Source organism: Lampris incognitus, chromosome 17 (assembly GCF_029633865.1).
Source record: "Lampris incognitus isolate fLamInc1 chromosome 17, fLamInc1.hap2, whole genome shotgun sequence".
Classification (NCBI taxonomy): domain Eukaryota; kingdom Metazoa; phylum Chordata; class Actinopteri; order Lampriformes; family Lampridae; genus Lampris; species Lampris incognitus.
The window spans coordinates 18,380,497-18,408,491 of NC_079227.1; the positions used below are offsets into that span (position 1 = coordinate 18,380,497).

The 27,995-nt window shown below is 45.4% G+C and overlaps 1 protein-coding gene across 6 annotated transcripts in view; it reads right to left on the reverse strand.

Moving 5' to 3' along the window:
• Positions 1–375: 375 nt before the first annotated feature.
• Positions 376–27,995, reverse strand: part of tcf7l2 (transcription factor 7 like 2) — a 56,084-nt gene continuing 28,464 nt past the window's right edge. Inside the window, exons 7-16 of one of the 6 annotated variants that reach the window (XM_056297631.1) lie at positions 20,744–20,876; positions 15,684–15,786; positions 14,507–14,593; positions 8,465–8,590; positions 8,195–8,357; positions 7,780–7,887; positions 7,039–7,087; positions 6,207–6,257; positions 4,872–4,944; positions 376–1,435 (exon numbers count right to left, since the gene is read on the reverse strand). In XM_056297631.1, coding sequence (XP_056153606.1) covers positions 970–1,435; positions 4,872–4,944; positions 6,207–6,257; positions 7,039–7,087; positions 7,780–7,887; positions 8,195–8,357; positions 8,465–8,590; positions 14,507–14,593; positions 15,684–15,786; positions 20,744–20,876 — 1,359 coding nt within the window. In that variant the 3' untranslated portion in view covers positions 376–969. Of the gene's footprint in view, positions 1,436–3,661; positions 3,705–4,230; positions 4,304–4,871; positions 4,945–6,206; positions 6,258–7,038; positions 7,088–7,779; positions 7,888–8,194; positions 8,358–8,464; positions 8,606–14,506; positions 14,594–15,683; positions 15,787–20,743; positions 20,877–27,995 lie in introns of those variants that run through there. The other 5 variants (XM_056297630.1, XM_056297629.1, XM_056297632.1 and 2 more) reach the window with 5 other exon arrangements.

Here is a 27,995-nt window from a genome sequence, read left to right on the forward strand (position 1 = left end):
AATCCAGGTTTTCAGCAAGGAAAGAAATGAACTTGTCAAAAAAAAAAAGAAAAAAAAAAGAAAAGAAAAAAAAGTCGCCTTTTGAAACCTCCTCGTAAAAATGGATCATTCATATAGAAGTCGCTTACCTTAAGAAAAAAATATTTATACAATGTAGTAAGAAAAAAAATTTGTCAGAAAGGGACACGTACAAGATACAACAAGCAATCTCTAAAGCAATAAATACTACTGGTCCTAGCGTTGTGACATTTTGTATTGAATACCCACAAATCCCCACCCCTAACCTCCCCCAAAGCCCACCCGCCCTGCCTGACTCCACCCCAAAGGTAAACAGCATAAAGAAAAAGACAACGCAATGGAACAATGCATATTTAACACAGGACCCCCCCCCCTTTATTTCTGTACATTTAAACAAGAACAAGTAACATCACAATTAAAGTTGTTCCTCAGAGAGGTGTCACTGCTAGCTAGCCTCATGCCCTCCTAGAGTTTGAACAGATGTCAAAATGATTGGTTCGCAAGCTCGTATTTAATACAAATAAAGAAGGAGAACCAACTCTTTTTAAGAAAAGGGCTCATTGAATAATCCAGCCTACCTTTTTATATCCATCTTTTAAATGTTTTTGAAGTTGAACTACATAATTTTCTGTTGCACTGTTTAACACTACAAAAAGACAAAACAAAAGTCATAAAAATTTTGGCAGATTCACAAAGCTATACTACAGCTCATTGTATTATTTCTTTATAATAATTATATTTTTCGATAATGATGGGTCAAATATTGACCAATGAACTTTAATAAAACAACAACTAAAACTGAAGCCATATGGCACAGAAACATAACAAGGAAACGATTGAACGCAAGTGAAATACAGGAAGGGGGCCTAGAAAGGTGTGTATGTATGTATGTCTGAGTGTGTGTGTGTGCAGAACTAGAAAAAGAGGATAAGGAAGAGAGAATAGGGTAGACTATTCCATGGACTTGGTCACGAGCGACAGAGGCTGAGGAGCTGTGGAGTTGGGGAGGAGCGAGTGGGAATGACACAGCGATGCCGAGGGCCGGGCCAGAGAGGGAGCCACAGAGGAGACCGGCGGCCGCGAGGACGAGACGTCACCGTGCTCCAGGGCTCCATTGTGGGAGGAGACGCCAGGCGTTTTGCTAGCCGCGGCGGCCGCAGAGTTCTCCAGCTGAACCAAAGATGGCGGTGTAGGCCCAGCCAGGGGGTGTGGGTGGTGGAGTGGCTGGTGGGCCGGTTTCATAGTCAGTGAGAGAGGTTGCATTTGTTCAGTCTGAGGTTTTGACTCTTTTGAGGAGGGGGAGGGAGCCACTGAGGAGGGGGAGGATGGGGGGGAGTCTAGTAAGCTTCCGTCCGAAGAGGGAGGACTGGCACAGCTGCCTTCACCTTGGATGTAGCGAATGCACTTTTTTTTTCTCCTGAGAGGCAAGGCAAAAAAACAAAAAAAGAACATCTTTTAGTTTCACAACTTGCAACTGCACAGTTATTTGGCACTAGCAGCTACTTGAATTCACCATTTTCCTGTTATTATAATTTGCAAAGTGCTTTTAGATGGCTTTTTTTAAGGTGCATTCAAGTGGCTGGGTAGACCTTGCACAGAGAAGAAAGACTTAAAAAGGTTCCCAGCACAACACCATCACACAGGAAAGAAAGATCACAGCTGGAGCAAATGGAGAGGAAACAGCAGGGAAATGAAGAAAGGATGCGAGAATGGTGGGGAAACAACAATGTAGATGGGATCATTTTGCTGCAATGTTTGCTCTCTGAATTCTGTGTAATCTCGGATAAAACAAAGAGCTTGCTTTTGTGCAGAGCTAGCAGCCAGGGATTTGCCTGGTCTCAACAGCAACATGCGGTGAGCAAACCTGGCTCACTGCCCTCTCCTTCTCCCCTGTATACTTTCTCTCACAGTCTGGCTGTACTCGCTCTTCTCCTGAGGGGGCCAGAGTTTGGATGCAAGGCTAAAAAGTCAACAAGATCCACACTACCCTGCATCTGCCCCAAAGACACAAGTGTGTGCACGCAAGGGGTCAAGGCATCAAGTTTGCATTTCTGCTCAGGGTCAGTACCCTCCCCCTGTCTGGTGTGCCTGAGGCCAAGCCCATCCTGCTCAGTGGAACCGTATTCACAATGCAACTCCACTCGGGGGTTAAGAGGGAATAAGAAGGGGTTGCATTTATCTGTGGTGACTCTGCTGTGGATGTTGTGTACAGATTTGGTTAAGGGGGGAATCTCTGCCCACCTCATCTTTACCCTGACCTTAGCCGTGACCCCTCCCTCTCAACTCCCAATTCCATCACAAAGATGCCTGAAGAACATAGACTATTAAAGACTGCACTAGTTTAACAGGGACTGGCAACGGGAAAAAGAGGAGAAATCTGAGGTGGTCAAGACAGAAAGAAGAAAAGTGAGAGTTGGCAGAGGCCCTTGAAAATATAAGTGTGGCTGATCTACTGTTCAATTAAAGGTAAGGCCTGTTTCTCAAGTCATACCCCTGCCTGTACATAAGAAGATAGTGGTTCTGCACAAATAAGTGAGAAAAATGGAGCGTGTATTACCAAGACAGAACTAGAATGGAAAACGGGACAAAGGATACACAATACCTTGATCGCATGCTTGAGTGAAAAAAAAGCAGGCATGCATTTTTTTTGATGAGCTCAACAATTATCCAAGAGTGCAAGCACATGACAGTGGACACAAGAACAATAGGAAAAGGTCTATAGAGGCGCAGGACCAAGGTAGACTGCTTGGCTTTTTTAGTGCACTGTACCTTGATGGCATTGTGTTAGTGTATCGATTGTTCACCAAAGGTATCAATTTGCTAGTTCTAACTATACATCTTGTTCTACAGCGTCTCGCAAGTGATAACTGTCTGTCAAACTGCTACAAATGAGCTAATATCCATTTTTTAACAGACATATTGATTCAATGTATGTGCCTGTGTAAGCTATTGATTTCTCTGTCTCAGGGGGAATTACACCAGATGCATCTTTTAGGAAATGGAGCCCAGTGAGGTCTTTTAACCTCTCGGCTCCAAAAACGAAGACTGAATTATTACGCCTTCCCCCTTGACTGGTCTGTCTTAACTCTCAGCTGTATTCTCATGATCTGCTATTATTGCTAGGTTACCAACAACGGTCTCATACACATACACCAACAGAACGTGTATGTGTATTTGGACCCACAAGATTTTTTCCCCCCAATAAAATACCAATGAATGAGTATAATTAAGCGGTTTATCTAACGGCAAAAATTCAAACACTACTCGTTGCAGAATGAACAACTGAGGGAAAAACTCACTTGTATGACCCCGAGAAAAGTGAATACTGTTAGCTAGAATGGTTTCAGGAACTGAGTAATCTGAATAACCTCTCCACTTGACTGAAAGTGTTAAGCAAAAACCATCTGACTGAAATGTGAAATTTGAGCCTAATCAAATGAACCATTACAAAAGAATAGAAATGACACATGCAGCAGGGTTTTGCATGCCTCTGGCACAGTACTGTACAATACCAGACAATGTGTTGCAATGGTTTGGTTGAGAATTGTGTCCATAAAGAGTAGGGCAGGAGGCAGTGCAAGCCAGACACAGAGAAGGGTATTACTTAGCAGAAACAAATACCTACCATGAAAATATTCCCAATTCAAAGACTGCTTGTGTCAGAACAGAAAGACAACAGGTAGGGACTAAGTAAGGGTTATCAGAGAGGAGTTTGGAGGAAGAAGAGGTGGAGAAGGAGGAGGAAGAGGGCATAGAAAAGAGTGTCATTGAGCAGGCCCTCAGAGAAAGCAGGGCCAAATTTGTAAGCATTACATGATTATGCATGGGCGCCAATTAGGACATATATGACAGTTAAGATGTCAAACTCTGCCTGAGTAGAAAATGGATTTCAGTCGCAACTCTGACCATTAGGAGTTTGGATTCAAACCTAATTAGCAAACCATGCCACTGCAGTAGATATACAAGACTTTGGTTTACATTAGATATATGGTAATCCCATTTACAAATCCATTTTCTGCCTCTTGGCTTGAACCTTGCTCTAAAAGAAAGATTCTTTGTAACTCCTCAGCCAGGAAAAGGAGCTGAGGAGTTGGCCATCTGTTTCTACGTTGAAAGGAACATGAGGTCTGAGGATTGTTTACACAAATAATCATCGAAAAGGCACTGCTTATTGGGGTTGTCCTCCCACCATATGTACTACTGGAGTTATACCTGCATGGTTTGCACCATAAACTCAGCTGGTCAAGCCCGAACAAGGCACGACACTTCTTTGGGGTATTTGCATCTGTTAGCCAAAGAGGTAGACAAAAAACGTACACACAGACAAAAAACAAAAAAACAAAACAAAAGGAAAGAAAATGGACACGTCATTGCACAGACAAAAACATGTAGCCAGGGCTTAAGTTTAGGATGGCAACACTGGGATGTCCTCCACATTCACCAAGCCGTCACGCTCCTGATCCTCCAAGCCCCAAACTGCCAGTTTAGGATTTTATGACCAACCTTAAAAGGTTTTTTTTAAAATATCCTGCAATTAAAACTCATTCATCCCAACAATTATCGGGATCAGCAAGGATGCAGTCCCTTCGTAAACGGATATGCACAGTCATACAAACACCATTCAGAGAAATACACTGGCGTATGCTGTTAATAGCCCTCTTCCCAAACAGGCGGTAGGGATCAAATGGTAGGACCTGGCAGGGTGTGGCCGGAGGAAGCAGAGAGGTGATGATAGCCTGGCCAGAGACAGAGAGAGGTAGAGAGGCAGCGGCAGAGAGCGAGGGAGGAGGTCCCAGCGTACATAACCCAGCCTTCACCTGGCCCTGGCTAGTGCAAGCACACACCATACACACCTGCACGGGCCACACCAGTTATTCTGTTGGTCGAGCCCAAAACGCGCTCGACACTTCTTAGGAGCGCTCAGGTCTGATGCCGCAACAAGGAGGGGAAGCCAGCAAAGAAGAGGAACAGAACCAAAATCGAAAGACAAAAGAAAGGAGAAATAAGGAGAAAAACAGATACCGGTGAATCTGTGAAGCTTGGCTGTGACTTTTTGAGCAAGAAAACCCCACTCCCCTTTTAAAAAAAAAGATGCAAGCCATTCTCAAGTATGGTTTTTATCGACAGAAACTGCCGGAAGAAACAGTTAGTGTGTTTCAGATGTTAGTAAAATCAAAATGCAGGCAGATGACCAAATCATAATGTAAATAGTATGATTATCAACAGGGATAATGTTTCATTAAAGTTATCTGAATTCTGACTGGAGATAAACTATACAAGACAGACAGCCTATTTGGTAGAGGGTATACACAGGGGGGCAAACGCAGGTAGGAATAATCTGAAGCTAGGGGGAATCAATGCATTATTATTTCAAAAGAAAAAGATTAATGTGGCAGCAAAAACACAGCAGTAGCAGGCTGTTAAGAAAGCAAGGGGATGAGTTAGCCCTAGCCCGGGGGGAGGGGGGGGGGCATTAAAAAGACGTTAACCTGGAGAGGGAAACTATACTCCTCGGGCCTGGCATCAAACAACGTTCCCACCTACACTGACTTGCGGGGGCAGAACAGCTCCCTGTCACTTTTTAACTCTGCCCTATAAGGGATGCAGAGCAGAAGTGGCGACGGGGCGAGTGGCGGGTCGGTTAAATAAGGATCTGAAGGTAAGATGTTTGAGTCCAGGCCGTGTCTGAGTAGAGCCGGGTTGAAGAAGGGGTGGTTGGGAGGGGGGCAAACTCATGCTGGCCTAATAGGAAAGGCACAAGCGCAGCTACTGAAGCGTATAGATTAAGGAGGTTTACCCTGACATCACATCCTTCAGGTCATACTCCACAATTAGAGAATCTAGCTTTTAACCATCTAGCCCTCAAACATCCTGCATCGTTGTTTTGTCAAATAGGGGGAAGTAATCTAAATGACTTCAACATGGCAACATGGGTAAAATGGATGTAACTTAAAGGAAATATACTTTTGCGTGGAGCCAAATAAACATTAGCAACATTTTCTTTCAAGAAAGGAAAGCGGCAAACAAATAGCAAATAGAGCATGTTTAAAATGATGGTTTTTAAGATTAACGCTTCTCTTAGTATTCTAATGTAGCACAACCATGGATAAATATACATGAATTTTGAATGAAAACAAAGAGAAAAAAAAAACAAGTTAGTAATTTAATACTCAAAATGACATTAGCACCTGTAATCGGAGGGAGTGAAAGGCAAGGGTTTGGAAAATATTCTCTGTGTTCTGAAAAAAAGAACAGATAGAGAGGCCTTGAAGAAGGGATCCGTCACCAAAACGAACGCAAAATGCATAATGACAAATTGGCATTTCTCCTTGTCAACTCACAATATGAGCAGAAGAATATGAATCATAGGAATAAAATGGATAAATAACAGAATTAGCAAACCTCCTTAATTTCAAGATGTGGGTGATTCTTTTTTTTTATGTTGATATAAAAGCATGCATGAAGACAAGCACGGGGCAGCCCACCAAACACAGGCAAACACACACATACACACGCACGTGAACACACACTGCACAAGTGCACAAGCATAGCATATCTGCAGGGTACAGGCGTTATAACACAGGGCCACACACACAACACTGGCAAAGTTAATGGCTCTCACAATGCTTAAATTTTACATTCTCAAAACACACAAATCACAGTACCAGAATGCTGGGGGGCAAACTGGGAAAAGGGGGGGGGGGTCAGGAGGGAGGTGAGATGGAGTGGGGCTTGGGGGGGGGGGTCATGCATATTCAGTTGTTATTAGCTGGGGAAGCTAGGGAAGGATGGAAAAGGGGGCTGTTATAAGCAACTCTACAATTTTAAATATTGCATTGGGTCGCATAACTATACCCTGAAAAATACAAGACAATAAACAAAACAAGCCAGGCACAATATCAAAAAAGTTAAAAAAGAAGAAAGAAAGAAAGTAGTTTGACTTTTATCTTGTGAGATGTCACATATCCCTGACACATGATGGGGCTCTTCTAATATGAGAGATAATTGCAGCTCACTTACCATTGCCCTCTGCTTGCTGCTTTTCCCTTTTTCTCTTCTTCTTTTTCCCCTGTTGGTTACCCGCCAAAAAAATAGAAAGAAAAAAATAGAGATAGACAGGAACCTTAGTTATTATATTGCAGAAGGCCCAAAACATGAAACAAAGAATAGGGCTCATCTTTGTGTTTACTTATTTATTCATTCATTCTCTCTTTGCCTGTTTTTTCTTTTTCTTTTTTTGGCAGTCTGTGCCCTCCGGTTTACAACAGCCACTGCAGGCCAGACTAGAATCCTCTCTCTCTTTCTGTTCTTTTCTTCTTTTGTTGTATTTTTTTGTCTTATTTTCCTCTGTTTTGTGAACATGCACTGCAGACGGGCTCTGATGGTCTCTGGCTGGGGAGACCCATTTCTTTAGGCTCATTGTGGAAGGCTTCATTGGTCAGCTTCATCCCAAGACGCAAACGATGAGACCATGCATTTAGATTGTGTGTTTATATGTCAAGAGTCAGGTGCCCTGAGAGCAAACCACTGGACAGGGCTTCATTTGAACAATCCTGCAGTCAGGCTTTATAAGAAATGTTTAGTTTCTACTGTTATAGCAGGGACAGGTCACTGTAGTTTATTCAGTTTCATAGTAACATAACAAAAGATCAATTTTGAAAAGAAAGATGAGCCCATGGGGAGTTGTCACTCGTCCTGCACACATGTCCTTGTGAGGGAGGAAAAAGGGCAGTGTTACGACTTGTAAACTTAAAAACTTACATAGTTGTCTCGTGCTGACCAGCCCGGGTACAGCTGCATGTGGAGCTGTCGTTCTTTCCTGGCCAGCTCGTAGTACTTGGCTTGCTCCTCCCGCGATAGGGCATGCCACTGTGCGTCAATCAAACAGCCAGACAGGAAGAAAGAGACAGAGAGCACATATTCAGAGACTTTTAACATACAGCCTGTAACATTTGTAAATATTGCTTTAAGGTTCTAAGATTGTGCCAATATCAATTTTATTAAACAGCATAGCTGAGAAGAATGGGAAAGATGGGACAGAGGATGACTTGGACTAAAGATCATGAACTGGACTAAAACCACACTTCACACCACACCTCAGATACCAGTATGCCCAAACCATATTGATTTGTTTTAAGGGTCAGAAGTTTTGTAGTAATCCTTTAGTCGGGCTTACCCTCCGCCCCAGGATCTGGTTGATGGCAGCACTTTCCTTCAGTGTGCACTCAGCCACCACCTTGGCCCGCATCTCCTTCATGTAGAGCATGAAGGCGTTCAGTGGCTTCTTTATGTGAGGCTGCTTCTTCTTCTCTTCTTCCTTTTTAGCGTCTGTGTGTTTCCTGTGGGGAGTCAGGTGTACAGGAAAATGATTGAGGTCAAACAGCCGGCCTGCAGTGAAACTACTCAAGACTGGAAGAGGAATTTAAGACAGTGCAGGACAACTCACGAGCTGTTGAGGGAGCTGATGTCACTGTGGGAGGACTCCTGCTTAACGTTGGGTGTGACGATGGCTGGATGAGGGATGCCCGTGGTGTGCAAACTGTGGTGGGGGGGCACCATGTGTGGAGGGAACCTGGAGGACAGAAGACTGTGTAAATCGTCAGAGTGGACACCGGTGAAATGGGAGGATGGAGCACATGTATTCACAAGATGGCACACCTGATAGGCTGGGACTTGTATACATTCATGTTTCAAGAAAATGTCAGGAATGGGCAAGGCAACATTTGCCAATTTCTTCCACAGAAATGAAAATGGCCTCTTGCTCTAAGACATACACTGATGATCCAAAACATTATGACCACTCACAGGTGAACCAAATAACGATAATCTCCAAACAAGGGCGCATGTCAAGATCTGGGTAGATTAGATGGTAAGTGAACAATCAGTTCTCATAGTCAACATGTTGGATGCAGGAGAAATGGGCAGGAGTAAAGACCTGCGTTACTTTGACAAGGGCCAGATTGTTATGGCCAGACGACTGGGTCAGAGCATCTCTGAAATGGCAAGGCATTTGTGGTGCTCCCAGTCAGCAGTGGTGTGTACCGTACCTACTGACAGTGGTCCGAGGAGGGACAAACCCCAAACCAGCAACAGGATGTTGGGCACCCAAGGCTCATCAATGTGTGAGGGAAATGAAGGCTAGCCTGTCTTGTCTGAACTGACACAAGGTCTACTGTGACACAAGTCAAGGAAAATTTTAAAGATGGTTACGGGAGGAAATGTGTCACAACACACAGTGCATCGCACCCTGCTATGTACGGGCTGTGTAGCCGCAGACCGGTCAAAGTGCCCATGATGACCCCTGTCCACCGCCGAAAGTACCTACAATGGGCACGGGAGTGTCGGAACTGGACCATGGAGCAGAGGAAGAAGGTCGTCTGGTCCAATGAGTCCCATTTTCTTTTAGATCACGTGGATGGCCATGTACGTGTGCGCTGTTTACTTGGGGATGTGATGGTACCACGATGGACTTTGAGAAGATGACAAGCCGGTGGAGGGAGTGTGGTGCTCTGGGCAATGTACTGCTGGGAAACCCTGGGTTTGGCCATTCATGTGGACATCACTTTGACGTGTGCCACCTACATAAATATTGTTGCAGATCAGGTAACCTCCTTCATGGCAATGGTATTCCCTGATGGCAATGGCCTCTTTCAGCAGGATAATGCACCCTGCCACTCTGCACACATTGTTCAGGAATAGTTTGATGAACATGATGACGTGTTCAAGATGTTTCCCTGGCCTCCAATTCTCCAGATCTCAATCCAATTGAGCATCTGTGGGATGTGCTAGATCAGGGGTGGCTAACCATGTGCCATGGAGAGCCATGTGTATGCAGGTTTTCATTCCAGCCGGACTCCACACCAGGTGAATCCACTGATTAGCAACCCTTCCACCAAAGAGGAAGAATGTATCAGTGAAATCATCTGGTGTAGAGTTGGGTTGGAAGGAAAACCTGCATACATATGGCTCTCCATGGTACACGGTTAGCCACTGCTGTGCTAGACCGACAAGTCTGATCCACAGTGGCTCCATCTCGCAACTTACAAGACTTGAAGGATCTGCTGCTAATATTTTGGTGCCAGATACCACAGGACACCTTCAGGGGTCTTGTAGAGTCCATGCTAGTGCAGTTTTGGCAGCACACAGAGGATCAACAGCATATTAGGCAGGTGGTCATAATGTTTTGGCTCATCAATGTATATACACATCCACAGAAACATGCACATGTAAATGCTTGGTGCTGATTCCTGAATTGATATCCACAACATAATAAACAGAAATTAGTATAATTAATCCATGTTGAATACTGTTACAACTAAACTTAATTACAGAGAACATATTGCTGTGAACCATCACTGTCATATTAATTTTGAAAAAGACATTGTGTGGGAGCAGGAAGGGCAGTTGAAGGTGCAAGGATAAAGCTCTTAACTGATAAACAACCTAAATTACCTGTATGCCAAAGCACTTAAAGCAAAAATGTCCTTGCCGTGGGTGTTACAAAACTCAATTGGTTAGTGTGGAGAGCTTTTGGTGAATGGGGCAATTGAGTGTTTTGCACACCTTCAGCTTCGAACCGACAAAAAAAAAAGAAAGATTGTGTACGTCCCAATTGTGGGACCTTTCAGGGCGCCAACTACAGTGCTGGCAGTGATTCAGGGCTTCTCAGATCTGCGTGGCCGCTCTTCAGGTTAGTTTTTTAAGGAGCAAGGCTATGGCTGCCTTAGTAATTATCTCCTACCAAAGCAAAAGAATTGCTTTGCTTAGAAGAATGAGATGTTAGGGCTGACCCTTTTTCCTATTTGCCCGCCGTCGATTACAAATATAGATGATATGATATAGCTGTGCTCTAACAAAGCGTTGGGAAAATTGCATTTTGAAGCAACTCCAATAATATGAACACCCCAGGTCAAGGTTGGGTGGAGCTGGCCCCACACAACTGTTCGGCTCCAGATGAAAGTGGTTTTAAGCACTGAAAAGGGTGTCATCCACCAATTCAGTGAGGTGCATGCCTCTTGTAGTGAGGCATGAGCAAAAATTAAAGCTTTCTTTAATCAAAGTCACACTGCCCAAGAATGTATTTATAATTTGGTCTCTTAGATCCTTTTCTGCGATATCAGCGCTGTCAATACTTGTGGCTTTTTTATTTTTCTTTCTTTATAATCTTATCATTTCATCATCACCCACATCTCTGCAGACCAAGGTCAGTAACCCTCAATAGATGAATACACTGTACTGGTCAGAAGAGACACAGGCTGTGTGTGTGTGTGTGTGTGTGTGTGTGTGTGTGTGTGTGTGTGTGTGTGTGTGTGTGTGTCATTAATTATATGTACGATTATTTGAATGCGAGTATGTGTTTATAGTACAGCATCTCAACTACACATGACCACACAAATGTGGGGAGAGGAGGATAAAGGAGAAGGAAAAAAGAAGGAATATTTTTTTAACAGCTCATTATCTGGCTGTGTCTGGCTGCATGGCTCCGAGCCAGAATATAATGATGAGGATAAACTCGCCAGGAACAACTAGTTTCTGTTGGAGGCCATCTCAGGGGAGTGCCAGTGTGCTCCCCCCTCAAACTCTTTCCCTCTTTCTCTCTCTTCCCCTCTTTTCCCCTCCTCTCCCTTCATCACTGACACACTGGTGTTTGTGCCCTGTCATTCGTTGATGGGGAGAGCGGCGGCAGCAGCCGCAGCGGTTGCAGATCGCCCATCATTAGGCTGCTGCATTCCTCGCCCGCACTTGCCCCCCACTCTTCTCTCCCTTTCTGTCTCTCTTCCTGCTCTCCCATCCTCTCTGTGCACTTGTTAAAATTTCCTCTGTTCCAAGATCTATTTTTTCTTCCATTTCTCTCCCCTCCCTTTTTCCTCCTCCTCCCTGTCCCTTCAACGCCTCCACACTCCTCCTGTTCTCTCCTCTCTTTCTTTCCCTCTCTCTCTCTCTCTCTCTCTCTCTCTCTCTCTCTCTCTCTCTCTCTCTCTCTCTCTCTCTCTCTCTCTCTCTCTCTCTCTCTCTCTCTCACTCCCTCCCCCTGCTGCAGTCACATGGCCCAGGTTATGGATAAAACATGACGGCCATCCCTTTGAAGCGCGGGGGCATCATCATCATCATCATCATCCAGGACTCATCAGCAGCAAGCGGCGCCTTGGACCAATTTAACCAACACAGAGAAGGAGATGGAGCAGGGACCCCCGCCCCCCGCCCACCCTTTACCCCAAGGCTCCTACATCTCAATCTGAAAGGTTGGAATGGCTGCTGGTGTGGAAGGGGGAGGCCAGGTGGGCTGGTACGGTGGGGCTGGGGGTCACTGGCACAGCAAGCTCAGTGTCAGCCAGTGCCATTTAATTGCCAATGTGAGGCGGTAGCCCCCCGTGCCTGTTTAATGTATAATGACCTGGCCGGCACGCTTCTCCCTGTTCCCCAGGAAAGGGGGGGGCACAGATTGGGGGGTTGGGGTGGGGTGGGGAGGACATATCAAAGGGCAGGCTTAAGCATGTGGGGTGAGGGGACCTTCATATCCTCCCACCTATCACACAATATCACTCGCACACACACACCATAAAATAATGGACTTGTACCAGCTCACACCCCCATTATCAAAATAATGTCTATCATTTGCTCCTGTGACCGTCTCGACTCTCTTCGGCTCCTTCCCTCGCTCCTAAAAGAATGTATATTTTAAAAGCAGCTAGGTCTAAGGTGCTCATTGAAGGTCTCTGGGGTACAGGAATGAGGGCTCCCTCTCTGAATCCTAATTCAGTCTGGATATGGCACAGGAAGACTGGTAGTGAAGCAGGGCTCTCTAGTGAAGACCTGAGCTCTCTAGAAAAACACAAGGCCAGGATGTCTTTCTTCCCAATTCCATACGGTCACAACAGTCCCTACAAGTTGTCTCTTTTATCAAAATAGTGTAGTCCATATTTCTATACAGAGCCAGGACACTGAAAGCCCTGAAATGACTGTCAGGTTCCTTCCAATATAATTAGTTAAATCTTGACCTTTGGTTTTTAACTAGCTGAATGGGGTTTCCCCAGATTGCCTGGTGAATTCAGCGGTCTATTTAATGTTTGTTTTTTCCTTACCATGGATGTGCTAAATCTCCCCATTCTGCAGAGAGCGCCCAGAGCCCTCACCTATTCAGTTATGTTAATTCAATTAGGAGCCTCATCACAGGGCATTAGCTCTTCCCAATGGCCAACCCACCCAGCGCGCACGCACGCACACACACACACACGCACGCACACGCACACACACACACACATGCACACACACATATAGCTGGCAGATTCAATTAGCTGCACTATAAAATAAACTGATCACAATATAGGGGCTGTCATTAAGGGACCAAATTAGCAGTCACTTAAAGCCCATGTCAGCTGGATGCTACTGCTACATGCCAGTGTCTGGGCAGCAGCACTCTCTGACCTTTAGCACCTGAGATGTGCTTAATCTGGTTAGGATGGAGTGGTGCTCCAGAATTGGGTTAAAAGTAAAGTTTGGAGCTGAAGAACTGAGAATTGTAATTACATTTAGACCATTAAGACTGGTGGGGGCCAGAACAATCTAGACCAGAAACTGCAAAACTTTACCAATGGAAAAGAGAAAAAAAACAAAACAAAACCCACTGTTCTTGATTGATAAGATGACCTTGTTGTCAAGGCCGAAAAGGTCGCAAATAACGTCTGCCCTCCTGCTCTCAGCATGATGCTTCAGAAATGCCCCTCCCTACCCACATGCACATGATCCATCATTGTCAAGGAGGTCTAAACATGCCACCCTCAGGAGCTGTTTTTTTCCAGTCAGGCTGTGATTAAAGTGAGGCTTGGCCTTGTCCGACCCTGGCTTCTTGCTTTTTTTTGGGGTATCCAAACTTACAATCACAGGTATTTTGTCATCAGCAATTAATCCTCTCTATTTTCAGCCAATAAAGAGAACCTCGGGGGAACAATAAGCCGTTAAACCCCAACTGACAACAAGACATGCACACAAAAGACCAACAAACACACCTACTACCCTCATGGGTGCACTTATGTCCAGAGCAGCACTGGAGCTGGACCAAAGCACTAGCCAGATATCAAGCCCTGGCATATGTATCCTTTAGCCCTTGTCAAAGTGTTGCGGTGTTTTGTTTATCTGTTTGGCTGCTCAGACTCACAGCAGGGACATGCCTCGTCTTATTTCAGAGCTGCGCAACGTGCAGCAGGGGTAATCGTTCCTCTGGGTCCTCATTAGAAAATAATAAATATAATTAATATTTGAGCATTCTAGCTGGAGCCCACACTGGAGAATTGGCCTTTTGAACAGAGATGAGCAGTGTGAGCCCTCCTAAAGGGGGACGCTGCAGCTTAGTGTCTATCAGTTCAGAGAACAAGAGAGACAGATTGTGTGCGCGTGCGCGTGTGTGTGTGTGTGTGTACTAGCCTCCCTGTACAAAAATAAGCATGTATGCACATGTGCACGCATGTGTATCTCTCAGGGTTCAACTCACCTTGACATGGATGCGTTGACAGTGAGCGCAGTCGGATAGGGGTGTCTGAAACCCCCTGTTGTGATTGGATAAACAGGCTGACCTTGCCTAGGAAGGGGGAAAGAAAAGAAGAAAGGAGAGAAGGTAAAGGAACAGGGTTGATGGGAGAGAAGGTAAAGCCTTCTGTGTGTGTGTGTCTCTCTCTCTATCTGACTCTCCTCTCCCCGTCGTGGGCCTCTTTATTCTCATTTGATCAGGACAAAAATCTGGGGGATTGCAGAGTGCAGATCAAAGAGAGGAAAACTCTGAACAATTTGAATGCCACAAATCTTGATAGGAATGGCTAATTAAATTTCATAACCCTTCGCTCGGTGTCGACGGAGTGGGGCCCCCTTCCTCCCCAAGCTGGAACTAGGTGTTTTGTTGTGATAATTAAAGACGAAGCGCGGGTCTCTTTAATGGAGCCATCACGCTAATTGAGGTCTACACATCCAAAGACAAACAATAATGAATGTAAATTTATACCAAAATAAAGTGCAGCGAATCAAAGGGCGCCGTGGCTGCGCTCGGGGCCTCTCCCGGTATTTAGATCGCGGTGAGAAAACATTAAATTAACAGAGCTTAATTTGTAGCCTTTTGTCATATTAACAAGTGTTGACAAGAGTTACCAGGGGAGAGCCCCCGTGTGGAATTGTGGGTAAAATACGGGCAATCACGGTTCATTACGCTAATTGGACCATACAGAGACATGCAAAATAGCATTCGTCCCAAAGAGGCAAGCTGGGGTTGGTGGGGGTCTACGGAAGCTGCGTTGGGCCTCTGTGGCCTAGAAGTCAAAGCTTTACTGGAAAGTAGAAAGGAAAGAGAAAAGATCTGCTCTGTTTTCATGGTCAGCCAGGGCTTTTACCGATTCTGTGGCACTCACCAGATTCAATAAAGGACCAAGAGAATTTTAAAAGAAAATAGATCAAACTAAAATACAACAAATAAACAGTGTTATCTTACATAGTGGACCTGAAAAGAAAGGTTATACCTTCTATGAACATTTTCATCATTTGCTCCTCAATGAACAGAATCACAACTTGATGAGAAATATTGTTAATACAAATCAGTCTTATTATTTGACTCTGTTGGTAGCATTCCTACACAACGGGTGAGTGAACACGGTACAGAGAGTAATAAAAAGGGGGTTGCTTACTGTGGTACTAACCATCCTAGCGGATGGGGGATCTGACCAACGGTACCGGGCGACAGTGGGTAATAAGGTGATATATCGGGAGGATGTGGAGGTCTTGGAATTCCTGGAGAAGAAAGAAGAGAGAAGACGGTAGGGCCATGAAATGGCAGCAGGGTGGTGGTGGTGGTAGTGGTTGGGGGTACAGGGGAGGTGAATAAACAAGGTGAAGGCAGAGAGAGACCGAAATCTTTGTCAGCTGTAAATTCATCTTTGCGACAGTTTCACAACTGAACCGGGCAGACATCACAGGAGTGCAGCTGAGAGGAGGAGGAGGAGGAGGAAGGGGGGGGGGGTGCTCACATGTACACAGCGCTAAATTCACACTTCCTGATCAAAGGCCTTTGAGGCAGCAGTGGCAGAAAGTGCTGGGAGAGGCATAGGGGAGAGAGGCGAGGAAATAACACCAACACGATCCTTGTCACATTTTGTCTATTGAATCAGAAGATTAACAATGGAAATTAATTGAGGTTTTAGAAGTGAACAAAAGACAATAATGTGATTAGGGCTGTCACCGTGATCAGAGAGCTGCAGGGCTATAAACACCGAAGCAGCCTCTTGATGCACACTGGCTTATGGACTGGGTTTTTTTTTTACCTGAAATCACACAGGTAAATATCATGATCTCAATAATATGCATATCCCCATGAATGAGCTGTATGTCATATAATAAAATCAGCTGGAAAACGGTAACTTTTAAAATTAGTCCTTTGAATGTGACTCAAACAAATGACAGCTTGAACACCTGAATCACATATTGTATGTTGTATCTATTACTGACACCGTTTAATGGATTTCACTTCGACACACTAATAACAATGTAAAGCTGGACAAGTGTAGGAAGTAGTGGGTACATGGGCTCCTGTCTCCTTTTACTAAAGGCATTTCAATGGTCCAACTTATCCTCATGTTTAACAAAAGAGACAGCAAACGCTTTGTTATCCGCCTACTGACAAATAGTGACAGAGATGTCCAACTTAAGGGAAGCTCTCGTGGAGGGCATCGCTAAACGATCAGAGTCCCCAGCATTGCCTTCACTTTCTGTGGCAGCTGACAGGCAAAGACACGGCGCCTTGAAAAGGTCTTGTACACAAGGCTGCTTTAAAAATAAACTTTCTCTCTCAAGACAGACATGAAACAAACGACACTAGATGAGCGGTAAATCACAGCAGGTGAGCATCTGTGCTCCACAAGCTGAGAACAAGGTGACTTTTTTTCATTTGTTTTTCTGCTGCGTTCTTTCCGAGCTGGCCTGCCGATGCAGCTGCTGGTGCAAAACGTCTCTTGGCCACATCCAACGCAGACAAGTTGGGCTGGGTTGAGCAGCTCAGCAAAACTAATCCTGTCCTCACAAGTGTGTGCTTTGGCAGTGATGTCAATCACATCCAAGGTCCCAGAGCGGAGCCAGGTATCCAGGTATTTTGGACCAAGAGGTTTCTGTTGGCAGCAAACTATGGTGCCTTTAGTACAGGTTTTTGTTTTCTTTACCCCCCTTTTTTTTTTACCCCCAATTGTATCCGGCCAATTACCCCACTCTTCTGAGCCGTCCTGGTCACTGCTCCACCCCCTCTGCCGATCCAGGGAGGGCTGCAGACTACCACATGCCTCCTCCGATACATGTGGAGTCACCAGCCACTTCTTTTCACCTGACAATGAGGAGTTTCACCAGGGGGACATAGCACGCGGGAGGATCATGCTATTTCCCCTGTTCCCCCTCCCCCCCGAACAGGCGCCTCAACCGACCAGAGGAGGTGCTAGTGCAGCGACTAGGACACATACCCACATCCGGCTTCCCATCTGCAGACACGGCCAATTATGTCTAGAGACGCCCGACCAAGCCAGAGGTAACACAGGGATTCGATCCGGCGATCCCTGTGCTGATAGGCAATGGAATAGACCACTACGCTCCCCAAACGCTGTACAGTTTTTGTGTAAAAGAAAATACCTTTACTGGGCTTTGTGTAAAATTAATCTGGAGATTGGATGATGCCAAAATAAAGAAACAAACTATTTGACAAAAGGTGTTGAAAAAAATCTTCGTGTTCTTGGACTACTAATTGTGTTAAGTTTTGGTAATAGGAAAGCGTTACCAACATTATCCTATTGCCACCCAGCACTCAAACTCCAAATATAGCTGATTAATTAATCAAACACTAAGCTCAATTAAGCAGCACCATTAAGCACTACATTACACAGCAGCAGGCTTGTTATTGCCCCTTTGTAAGGCCCATCATAATAAGAGAACATTATTACCTAAAAACACAATCTAAATTCACTAGAGACTGTAGCAATGCATGTAATTATTCACTGTACAGAATGCATTAACCTGAAAGGTTGTACTGAATGAGAAGAAAACCTAAATGCTTGGTAAAAATGGTTGCCAAAATGAATGAAATTGCCTAAAAATGTTCGAGGGTCATGTGACCTATTGTATTAGTTAGTGAACACAGAGCCGGTAGAGCATGAAGGGCTCTAAAACTCCTGGATCAACAGGCGGTTAAGACCACAGGACCATCCAGAGACACAGAAGACCCTGTAGTATTTAAGGGATCAGATTGCTTCACCTATTTTAGTTAAGCAGGTATTTGATACCTACATATCACACAGTAGCTTATGTCTTCCACTATGAACAATGAGAATTGTTGGCCGGACCGGCCGGCGGGCCAGCCCTGCAAACACGGATGTCCCTGACTGAGCGACCGTGTTAGCGTGACTGAGTGATCATGTTTAGAGTGACTGACTGAGTGATCGTGTTTGACACGATTGGGCTGCTGGGTCAGGTGATCAATTACATCAATGAAGTTACATAATTGGTCAGCCGAGTGCCGAGAGGCATGAGGGAGAGTGCACAGCACCCCAAATAACAATCCCTCTGACGAAACACTCAGACGAATTCACAAAAGGAATGCGCAGCTTTTGCGGCCGCTAAGCCTGCACAAAAAGAAATAGTGTAATTCTCCAAGCGCCCACAAAGAGTGAAATGCACTTCTAACTGTGCTTTCAGGCAAACAGCATCTCAGTGCTCTGGTGCTACTTACACGTACATAAATTCGGTAATATGCATGCATTTGGTGCAAAATTGGCCCCTTTCTATAAAAGAGCCTTATTGTAACAAAGTCCTATTCACAAGCTACAAGAAGTTAAGAGTCAAAATTAATAGCGTCTTCAGAGAGTTAGTGGTAACTCATGCCCAGACTTTCCGGTTATCATGGCAGTAGTGATCGTAGCCAGGTGAAGGCATTGTCATGCCAGGTGTGCTTGTGAGCAGATATTTTGCAGGAGGATATCACTTTTTGATCTGAGACCGAAATCATTTCCAAATACAGGATGACATCAAGGATGACATTGTACATGCCTACTGTGTTCTTAGTGCAAAGCCACCATTTATACTTTGCCACATGGAAAATTACAATCAGACGCAGAACAAGAGCAAATTGCAATAAGCTGCAAAACTTTTTGGGCGTGTTTGTGACTTGGACCTTGAGACAGGGCAGACAGTGGTTGCAAGTGATGCACAATTCATGGTGCTATCAGCGGCTGCAATCCATTCTTTGTGGATTCACCTGTCAATACAGAGTGAGTCTTAGAAAAACGAGACACCCGCAGATAGAAACAGATGAAAGAGGAGGGGGAGTTAACAGACATTTAGAATAGGTATACTAGTGGTCCGCGGTGGTGTACCGGTCTAAGCATCGGCTTTGTGTTGATGCAGTTGCCCACTGGAGACTGGGGTTTGCGCCCCGGTCTCGTTAGATCTGACTAATGCTGGACTCGATGAAGCAGCAATAATTGGCAACGCTGTCTTTGGGAGGGGGGTGGAGTCGGCTTGTGTTCGTCACATGAATGCGTCTGTGTGTGTGTCGGAAAAAGCAGTGCTTCGGCCTGGACTCGCCTTGTCACGAAAGTGGCGAGGCGTCTCCTTCAAGACTGCCGGCCGGAGAGATGCAGTTGGCGAACGCATGTAGTATGAGGGTGGGTGTTTGAGCTATTAAAAAAAAAAGAAGGGGGGGATTGATTGGCCACCAAATTGGGAGAAAAAAGGGAAAAATCAGAAATAAATTTTAAGAGAAAAGAATAGGTATATTTACAATTACATTAAGTTCTCTTTCAAATCAAACATCCTAAGATATGAATGGAAAGTATTGTTCTTGCAACTGCATTTACAACCTTTTTTTACTCAAACATAGCTTAACTATGTCATGTGATATATTACTTCAGTTCACTTTAACACCAAATATTATTGAGACCACTACAGAAAATTGCAGATGAACACTTAATATCCAGGAATTCACATTATAGACACTACCACTAACTAGCCCTGTAAGAAACTGGCCACAATTTCCAACATTGATCAAACACGGTCCAGCCATATACGAGGTTGTGGCCTAGTCTTGTTGTGTGTTTAATTGGAGACAAGATGGACAAGTTTTTTGTTCCTCCCCAAGTCACTGAAGATGGTGCATCTTTATTGCTCTCTGTTCAGTGTGAAAATCTTCCACCACAGTGGCCGTCTTGTTTTAGGTCTTGAGAAGACGAGATGCCATCCATCTTGAGCAGTGTTGCTTGTCTGGTGATGTTTTCTATGTTTTATGTTAGCATCATAAGCTGCTACCCATGTACATGTCTAAGTTTTTGTCGATGATGGATAAGTTATTTTCCATCATGATCAGAAATGCTTCATGACCAACATAGTGAAATCAAACAGTCATACAGTACCATATCTAGTATTCTTCAGCAGTGTCTTGTTATAATTGCTAAAAAAAAAAAAAACGGGGGCAGGCATTTTCCTTTAGATACTGTACCCTAAAAACATCTTGTATGTCCTGTTAGCATTGCTGGCACTTATGAACTAGCACGTTACTAATGAAAAAGCTAATGACATATTACTTGGCAATACTCCAAAGGGTCTTTTTTTTGTGAAGTGAAGGGCTGACACACTACTCTACCCACATTAAGATAAGTACCAAGCAAAGAATTTTTAAGTCCTCATGAAGGGACAGCTGTGCTGTGCGCTTCAGTCCTACCTGTTTTAGGGTCCACGTCTGTCTGTAGGTGGGGTGGGGGGTTCCCCGGTGTGAAGTGCTCATTGCTGTAGGTGATCAGAGGCGTGAGTGGGTGCACATGGTGAGGGTGCTGTACCACTGGAACCTTATTAGACTGATAGAAAGACAAAAAAAAAGAAAGAAAAACACAGAGGGAGGATGAGAGAAGAAGACAGCAGAGAAGAAGGGGAAAAACAAAACACAAATCAGTGTTAATATTTGGGTTAGAGGTTGCAAGAAAAGATTGCAGGCGCCAGCCACAAAATTGCAAACTGGCTTGAAAGCTCTCCAAATGAGAGCTATCACATTCTGGATCCTGTCGGGGAGGCAAACCACTAGCCCAGAGAGAAAATAATGTGGTTTGTGATTAAGAACACTTCTGTGGTGTCACCCTGGGACACAGAAATGCAATCAAGGCTCAAAGGGGATGCGGTGGTGGTGGTGGTGGGGCATTTCACATTTGGAGCTGCTCTGAGTGACGAGGCACTTTTGACCACAGCTGCCATGATCGATCATCTGCAAACCATCTAATCAAGCTAGCGTGTGTAAATCCACAGTCATTAGCAGTGCTAGTCAACACTTTGCTCTGCTCTCTTGCTCCTGGCTTCCCCTCTCCCTGCTCTGGCGCGTTCTCTCAGTCTCCACTCCTCCCCTGCTCCTGTCTCTCCTGCTTCCCTCATCTATCCCCCCCTAGCCCCCTGGGGCCTGGTTCAGGGAGGGCAGGGTGTATTGTAATAAAGGGGTTAGGAGGGAAGAGGTGGGGGGGCGGTTGAAAATCCATTTCTGCATTTTTGCCAAATTAGTTTTAGCTATGTAATCTGCTCTTTGTGCTCCTAAGTGGCACGGGCCCTTTTTTTCAATTACCCAAAGATTACATTGAAGCTTTAGGGGTGTGCTGCCATGGGCCCCTGTGTTAACGGGAGCTCAGCCCTCTCTCATCGGCCAAGGCTGGGAGAGACACTAATACACGGTCCCCAACCACAAGATAACCAGATTAGAGTGCTGCTGTAGATTAGACTGCTTTCGCCTCTTTACCCACATATCCCCGTCCTGCCCTCAGCAGTCGAAGAAGCAGCACTAATCAGGCTTATCATAACATGGATGATGTTGGTCAGGGGCAGAGGAGATGACAAGCTGCTGCTGCTATGTGTGTGTGTGTGTGTGTGTGTGTGTGTGTGTGTGTGTGTGTGTGTGTGTGCGTGTCTCTGTGTGTGTGTGTTTTAAGTCTGCTCACTCATACACCAAATACCCTCATTAGCTGCCGCAACCCAAGCCAAAAAAAAAAAAGATTCGGTGTGGCACATTTCAAATAGACTTTGAAAAGCATTAATGGGACTAGATGTTGGCAGGGGGAGGGGGGCACACAGAAGATGCTCGGTTGCTTAATGCTCTTTGACTATACAAATGCAAAGCTGTGGGCCCTGGGCAAGACGCTGAAAACTAATCATCCACATGGGTTGGTTGAGGCAAATTAAAAGTGAGCCTGTGTGTGAGCCTACTGCACTAACAGTACATCCAGAGCCCTGGACTAATTCTAGGGTGGCTGGTTACAGTGTTCTCTCTCTCTGTCTATGGCGCATACAAGCCTGGCCATCTCGATCTCTGTCCTCCATAGTGACGGTGAGGTGGTGGGGTATGGGGGTGGGATTGGGATTGTGCTGGGGGAGGGAAGGCGTATGTGTGTGAGGAGGGGGGGGGGGGTTAGGGATGGGTGGGGCATTCCCCATTGCCATGGTCCCAATGAAAGATTAATGAACCCCAGCAGAACTCCAGGGAGGCAGAGGGACTCCGGGGACTCATTCACAGCCCTGAGCTGAAAAGGCTGGGGAGGAGAGGAGGTGTGTGTGTGTGGGTGGGTGGGGGGTTGTTGGTGGGATGGGAGTCATTAAAAAGAAACACAAACTAAGGCATTCCTCATAGACTCTTGATCTGATGTGTACATCTAGAATAGGGAAAAAAAGAAAGGGGATAGAAAGATGGTGTAAAAAAATTGTGGCGAGGGTTATGACAGCTGCCAAATGCAACCGATAAGCTGGCCACTGGATGCTAGTGATGCCCCTCTCTTTCTATTTCTCTCCCTCTCTCTCTTCGCCTCTACTAACCTCCTCCTCCACTGCGCCCCGCTCCTCCCTGCAGTAATGATGTGAAAGAATGTCAATTCTCTGGGCGCTGAAAAGCTTTAGTGGCAATTTAAATGAGTTCTTTTGTGCAGGGGCCCTGGCCACTGAGGGGACAGTTCAAAATCCCCATCCACCGAGTCCACGTTTAGACAGAGGGGTGCAAGAGGTGGGGTGTGCGTTTGTGACCGGGAGAGCGAAGCCGACCGATTTACATCATAGTCACTTGTGCCCTTTTTTCTTCCTCTTCTTCTTCTGAGAAGTCCGGAATGAGGCAAATATCAACGGTCTGGACAGACAGGCTGCCCACTGCTTGGCCTCCAGCCACTACACCAGACTTCCAGCGGAGAATGGGGAGGGAAGGGAGGGGGCAGGAAAAAGTGGTGCGTTGTATCCGTTGCTGCTCTGCAAGGAAAGCTAGACTGCCCTGACAAACTGTCCTCTCCCTTTCTAGAGACTCACCTTTTCTCAGGTTTACATTCCTTTAGGATATCCTCCTTTGACTGTGTCACGGCAGTATTACAAGACACACACACAATACTACAAGACCCACAAGACTGAACATTTTCAAACACTACACAACCATGGTTTCTGTGCCACGTGATCACTTGATAAAGAAACACACACTTTGTCTTCCTACACTGACATTTAGCCAGGACAGAGTAGGGGCCTAAGGAAAGTGGCCCCCTGACACCTGCCTTAGCCGCCCTGGGACAATGCTCACATCCTGCAGACTTCCCTGGCAGGTCACAGGGTACTTCATCCACACAGAGCCCAGAAAGCACATTGCAACAAAAAGCAGGCAACGTGGGAGGCTTTACTCTCCCGTGCTTGACAAAAGCTGCACAAGAACATTTCCTGCCCCCCCCAAATCACATCCGTCCCACCACCTCCCTCATCACGGCAGACAAAAATATAAACAGGGACACTTGTCGAAGACAGTCCAGCACAAACAATCACAAACAAACACACACACACAAATACACACTTGCTGCACATACAACACACAATCACCATGTCATAACAGTGACTTTATCATTTGATTTACAGCCTCCACCAGGGATTCCACGCCTCCGTACTACAGCAGCGCTTTCGTGTGCAAACCTTGTTAAACCCATCGACTGTCTCGCAGCACATTAGGCCCATACTGACCAGGCAAGGCTAGCAACAACCCCGCAGAGCCATGTGTGTTCTGCTCAGACTGTGGATTTGAAATGCAGGCATCTGTCGTCAGACTCAGCCACCGCTGACTGCTGGTATTTATTCTGAGCCTGTGCACCGTTCTATTTTGTGCTCTGAGGCTTCAGAGAAATGAGGCCTTGTTATGTGCTTACGCATATGCCGTTATTCTTACAGGTCAGAGAAGTCACTTAGCCACATCCGTTTACGGGATTATTCTGTGGTTCATTTGCATTGGACCAGGGACGGGACGATATAGGATTTTATCGCAGCTTGTGATTAAAAAGCAGTAATGAAAAGTTGACTGTGGTGAATGTCTGTTAGCGGGATAGCTGTAAATAGGGATAAACGTGAATATCCTCGCGAGTGACTTGAAAAAGCTGTCTAGCTCTCCCTCTCTCTGCACTGCATGCTGGGAGTTATGTGCCATAAATCGTTTACGTTCGCGCATGCGCGGCTCACATCTACAGCTGCCAGATTAGGTTTCTGGCACGGAGTTTGGACTGTACTCAGAATGTTTCTAATTTCAGAGATTTTTTCCCCCTCTTTTTCTTCCATCTGTCTTTCCTGTGTGATCAGGCAAGTGTTTCTTCTGTTTGTTGGCTGATTGGTGAGTGTCCTGCTGTTTTTTTGCTGGTTGTTTTGCAAAGGAATGGCGTCCTCTGAGACACCACCGCCATCCATCCGTCATGGGATCTGGATCGTCCCGCTGGAGCCCAGTGTGACGAGTGTGACGGTGGAGGAGGTTTTGTTGGCCGTAGGGGAGCAAGTATTCATTGTGATTACCTGCTGGGTGTTGGCAAGAGTCTTCTGTCCTCGTTTATTTTTTTTACTAAAAAGGAAGTTCACTAAAACTAGGTTAAAACCTAGTATATGGCTGGACTGGGACTAGATTTAGAAAAGCAGCTGTTTTTGCACCGTTAAGTTTAAAAAGTGGCTGTTTTGACACTGCTTCCGTTAACAGCAGTTTTTAGACCCTGATTATTTATACAGTTAAATAGTGCCAATTTATTTTTCATATGAAATAATCACCCGGCTAAAACCACTGCTGCCATGATCACTGGCAGGCCTGGGTGTGACACCCCTTATAAATGTGCTACAGTTACCACCAGCTCTCTGAAGGCACTATAATTTTCACTCTGTGTGAAAACTCTGCGTGGCTATTAGCGCTGGTGTTTGTGAATTGGCCTTATATTGCAGTGAGGCAACTCAGTAGTATCCACAAACAGCAACATATTACATTCGTAAGCATGCAAATCGCTGCGTTGATTCACAGCCAACAGGGAAACTCCCTCTTCCGTGTTTACCGGCGACGTCATTAGTTGGCTGACCAATCGTGTAACTTCAGTGACGTCATTGGTCGCCGCTGGCTGGAACTGTCATTGGTCACCTGATCCAGCGGCCCAATCGTGTCAAACTGATCATTCAGTCAGTCAGTCACTCTTTTTTTTTAAATTTTATAAATTTATTTCTAGTTTTTCCACTTATCCCACCCAATTAACCCAATGGCATATGGCCGGAACTCTTGTCAAATAACTCCCCTGGCTCACGTTTCCACAGGAAGGAGATAGTCATAACACCAGCTTCCTTCAAACTCGTGTCGGCTGCTCTCACTACTTTACACGCTGAAGCCTCACATGGATTGCATTACCTTCAGGCTGCGAAGGAGACGTAGTGAGAATGCTTTCAGTTGCTTGGCTGTAGGCGCCCGGATGGGCCTGAGGGGTCGCTGGAGAACGACAAGTCCCCGGACTCGCCGATCTACACCCACTATCCCTTGGGTAAGGGTGGCCTAATGAATGCCTTACCCCGTGGACGCTCTGGGATACGAACCTCCCAGCCACATGACGAGCGGATTGCAAGAACGGCGGTTTATTCCGCTCGGCCATCAGAGCGGCCTTCAGTCACTCACTCTTAACTATGACCACTGTCAGTCAGTTAGTCAGGGACATTCATGTTTGTAGGGCTGGCCCCACTGGCTGGTCCAGCCAAAAAGATGTGTGTCCTATCTTTGATGCAATAATAACATTTGTTTCTTAAGAAAATGCAAGGTAAAGTGAATCCAGTATGTTTTAACAACATTTTAAGAGCTTTAAGCTTATTTTAATGATTATTGGAACAATATTGTGAATCGCAATTATTTTGGCCTGCATAATCGTGACATGAACTGTTCATATTGTCCCACCTCTACACTGGATAGCTATGACCCATCGCCTTTTTTTTCATTTTGTCCCAAATCTGACAAAAACAACAACAGCACAGGCTTAACTTTAAATATCTAAGGCTGGAAGATTTTTGACTTGGTAAGATATTGTCTTAAAGTGTTGAGAACCTTCAAGAAGTGGACAAGTGTAAGACAGCTTCATTTGAGGCCTCTGGGGTAAAGAGGAGAAAGGGTGTGTGTGTGTGTGTGTGTGGGGGGGGGGTTGACAGCAGGACATTGAGGCTGGACAGAGAAAAGCTGTCGGCCTTGCATTTCCGCCTGGTGGCACCTCAGAGGGCCAGTTTGAAGCCTAAATGTGAAGGTGGTGACCTTGCAGGCCCTGGGGAAAGATTGGTGGGAGTGGGTGGGGATGGGTTTCTCTGCTTCATGTCATGATATGATGAGTTGTCACAAACGGCTAGCGGGGCACTAATGAGTCGTAGTGGGGCTGGGGCAGGAGGAAAAGTAGAGCGAGCGAGCGAGAGAGAGAGAGAGAGAGAGAGAGAGACAGAGACAGAGAGGTGGGGTGGGGGGACTGACAGTGTAGTGATGGATTGGGGTCCTCTCAGGCCCACAAATTCCAAAGTAAGCAGAAAAAGCTGCCAGAGCACCCTGAGCCTCTCCAAGAACGTGCCAGTGGCCCGCATCCAAGGCACATGCAGTGACACTGTGCAGAACACACACACACACACACACACACACACACACACGCGCGCGCGCGCGCTTGCACAGTGCTTGGGAAAAGTCAGGGAGAGGAGGGATGATTTGTGTTTGAGTATGGTTTATGTGTGGGTGTGTGCGCACACTATTTGAGCAAAACAATCGTACAAACTGTGCTGCCATCGGCGTGTCACCGTCCAAACAAGTCAGTCAGCATCACAATATGTTGTCTTGATAAAATCTGTGTGCACAGATGAGTGCCGTTGTCCTTGGGGAAAGTGTAGAGTGCCCCCTCCAGGCTAAAGATTCTCATCTTAAAGCGAACCCCACGTTTGCTTAAGGATGAAGCACAGACTCGCCCTATTACTGCTGGCCCACAGTCAAATCAATTAACACATTTAGACAGGACTATCCAAAGCAATACTACAGGATTATTATTGATAAGAGAGTATGAAATGGTTCCAAAAAGTGGTGCTTTATCAAGAACTACAAGCATATTATATATATATATATATATATATATACACACACACACACACACACACACACACACACACACACATATATATATATAGCATTGATTAAGGGGAGAAAAAAAAACAATATGCCTGGGTTAAATCAGGAGAAAAGTATCCATAATATCAAGAGTCTGGGGATCCTGAGCCGAGGAAAATAATTTAGAGAGCAGATATGGAGGTGTTGATCAGTTTTCTCCAGCAGAGCGTCTCCGAGGGCAAGGGGCTCCAGAGACCACAGTATATTTAAAAGTTAATCTATTCACTTTGCTGCAGTGACATGCCGGCTGCTTGATCAGAGCGCCGAAGAAAAATATTATGTGGGCCAGAGCCTTTGCTCCTCATCCTCCTGCTCTCTTCACTACCACTCAAGTCATTCGTCACCATTTATTTCTGCTTCCCGTCTTTTGATAGTCGGCTCTTCAAATAGAATTGTAGAAAAGACAATTCGATATGTCGCAGATTAATACGCTTTGCACAAATGGCTTAAATAAGAAGGAGTCGTTTGGAAGATTTGTTGTATTCTGTAAAGCACAAATCACCTCTCACGCACGTGTGTT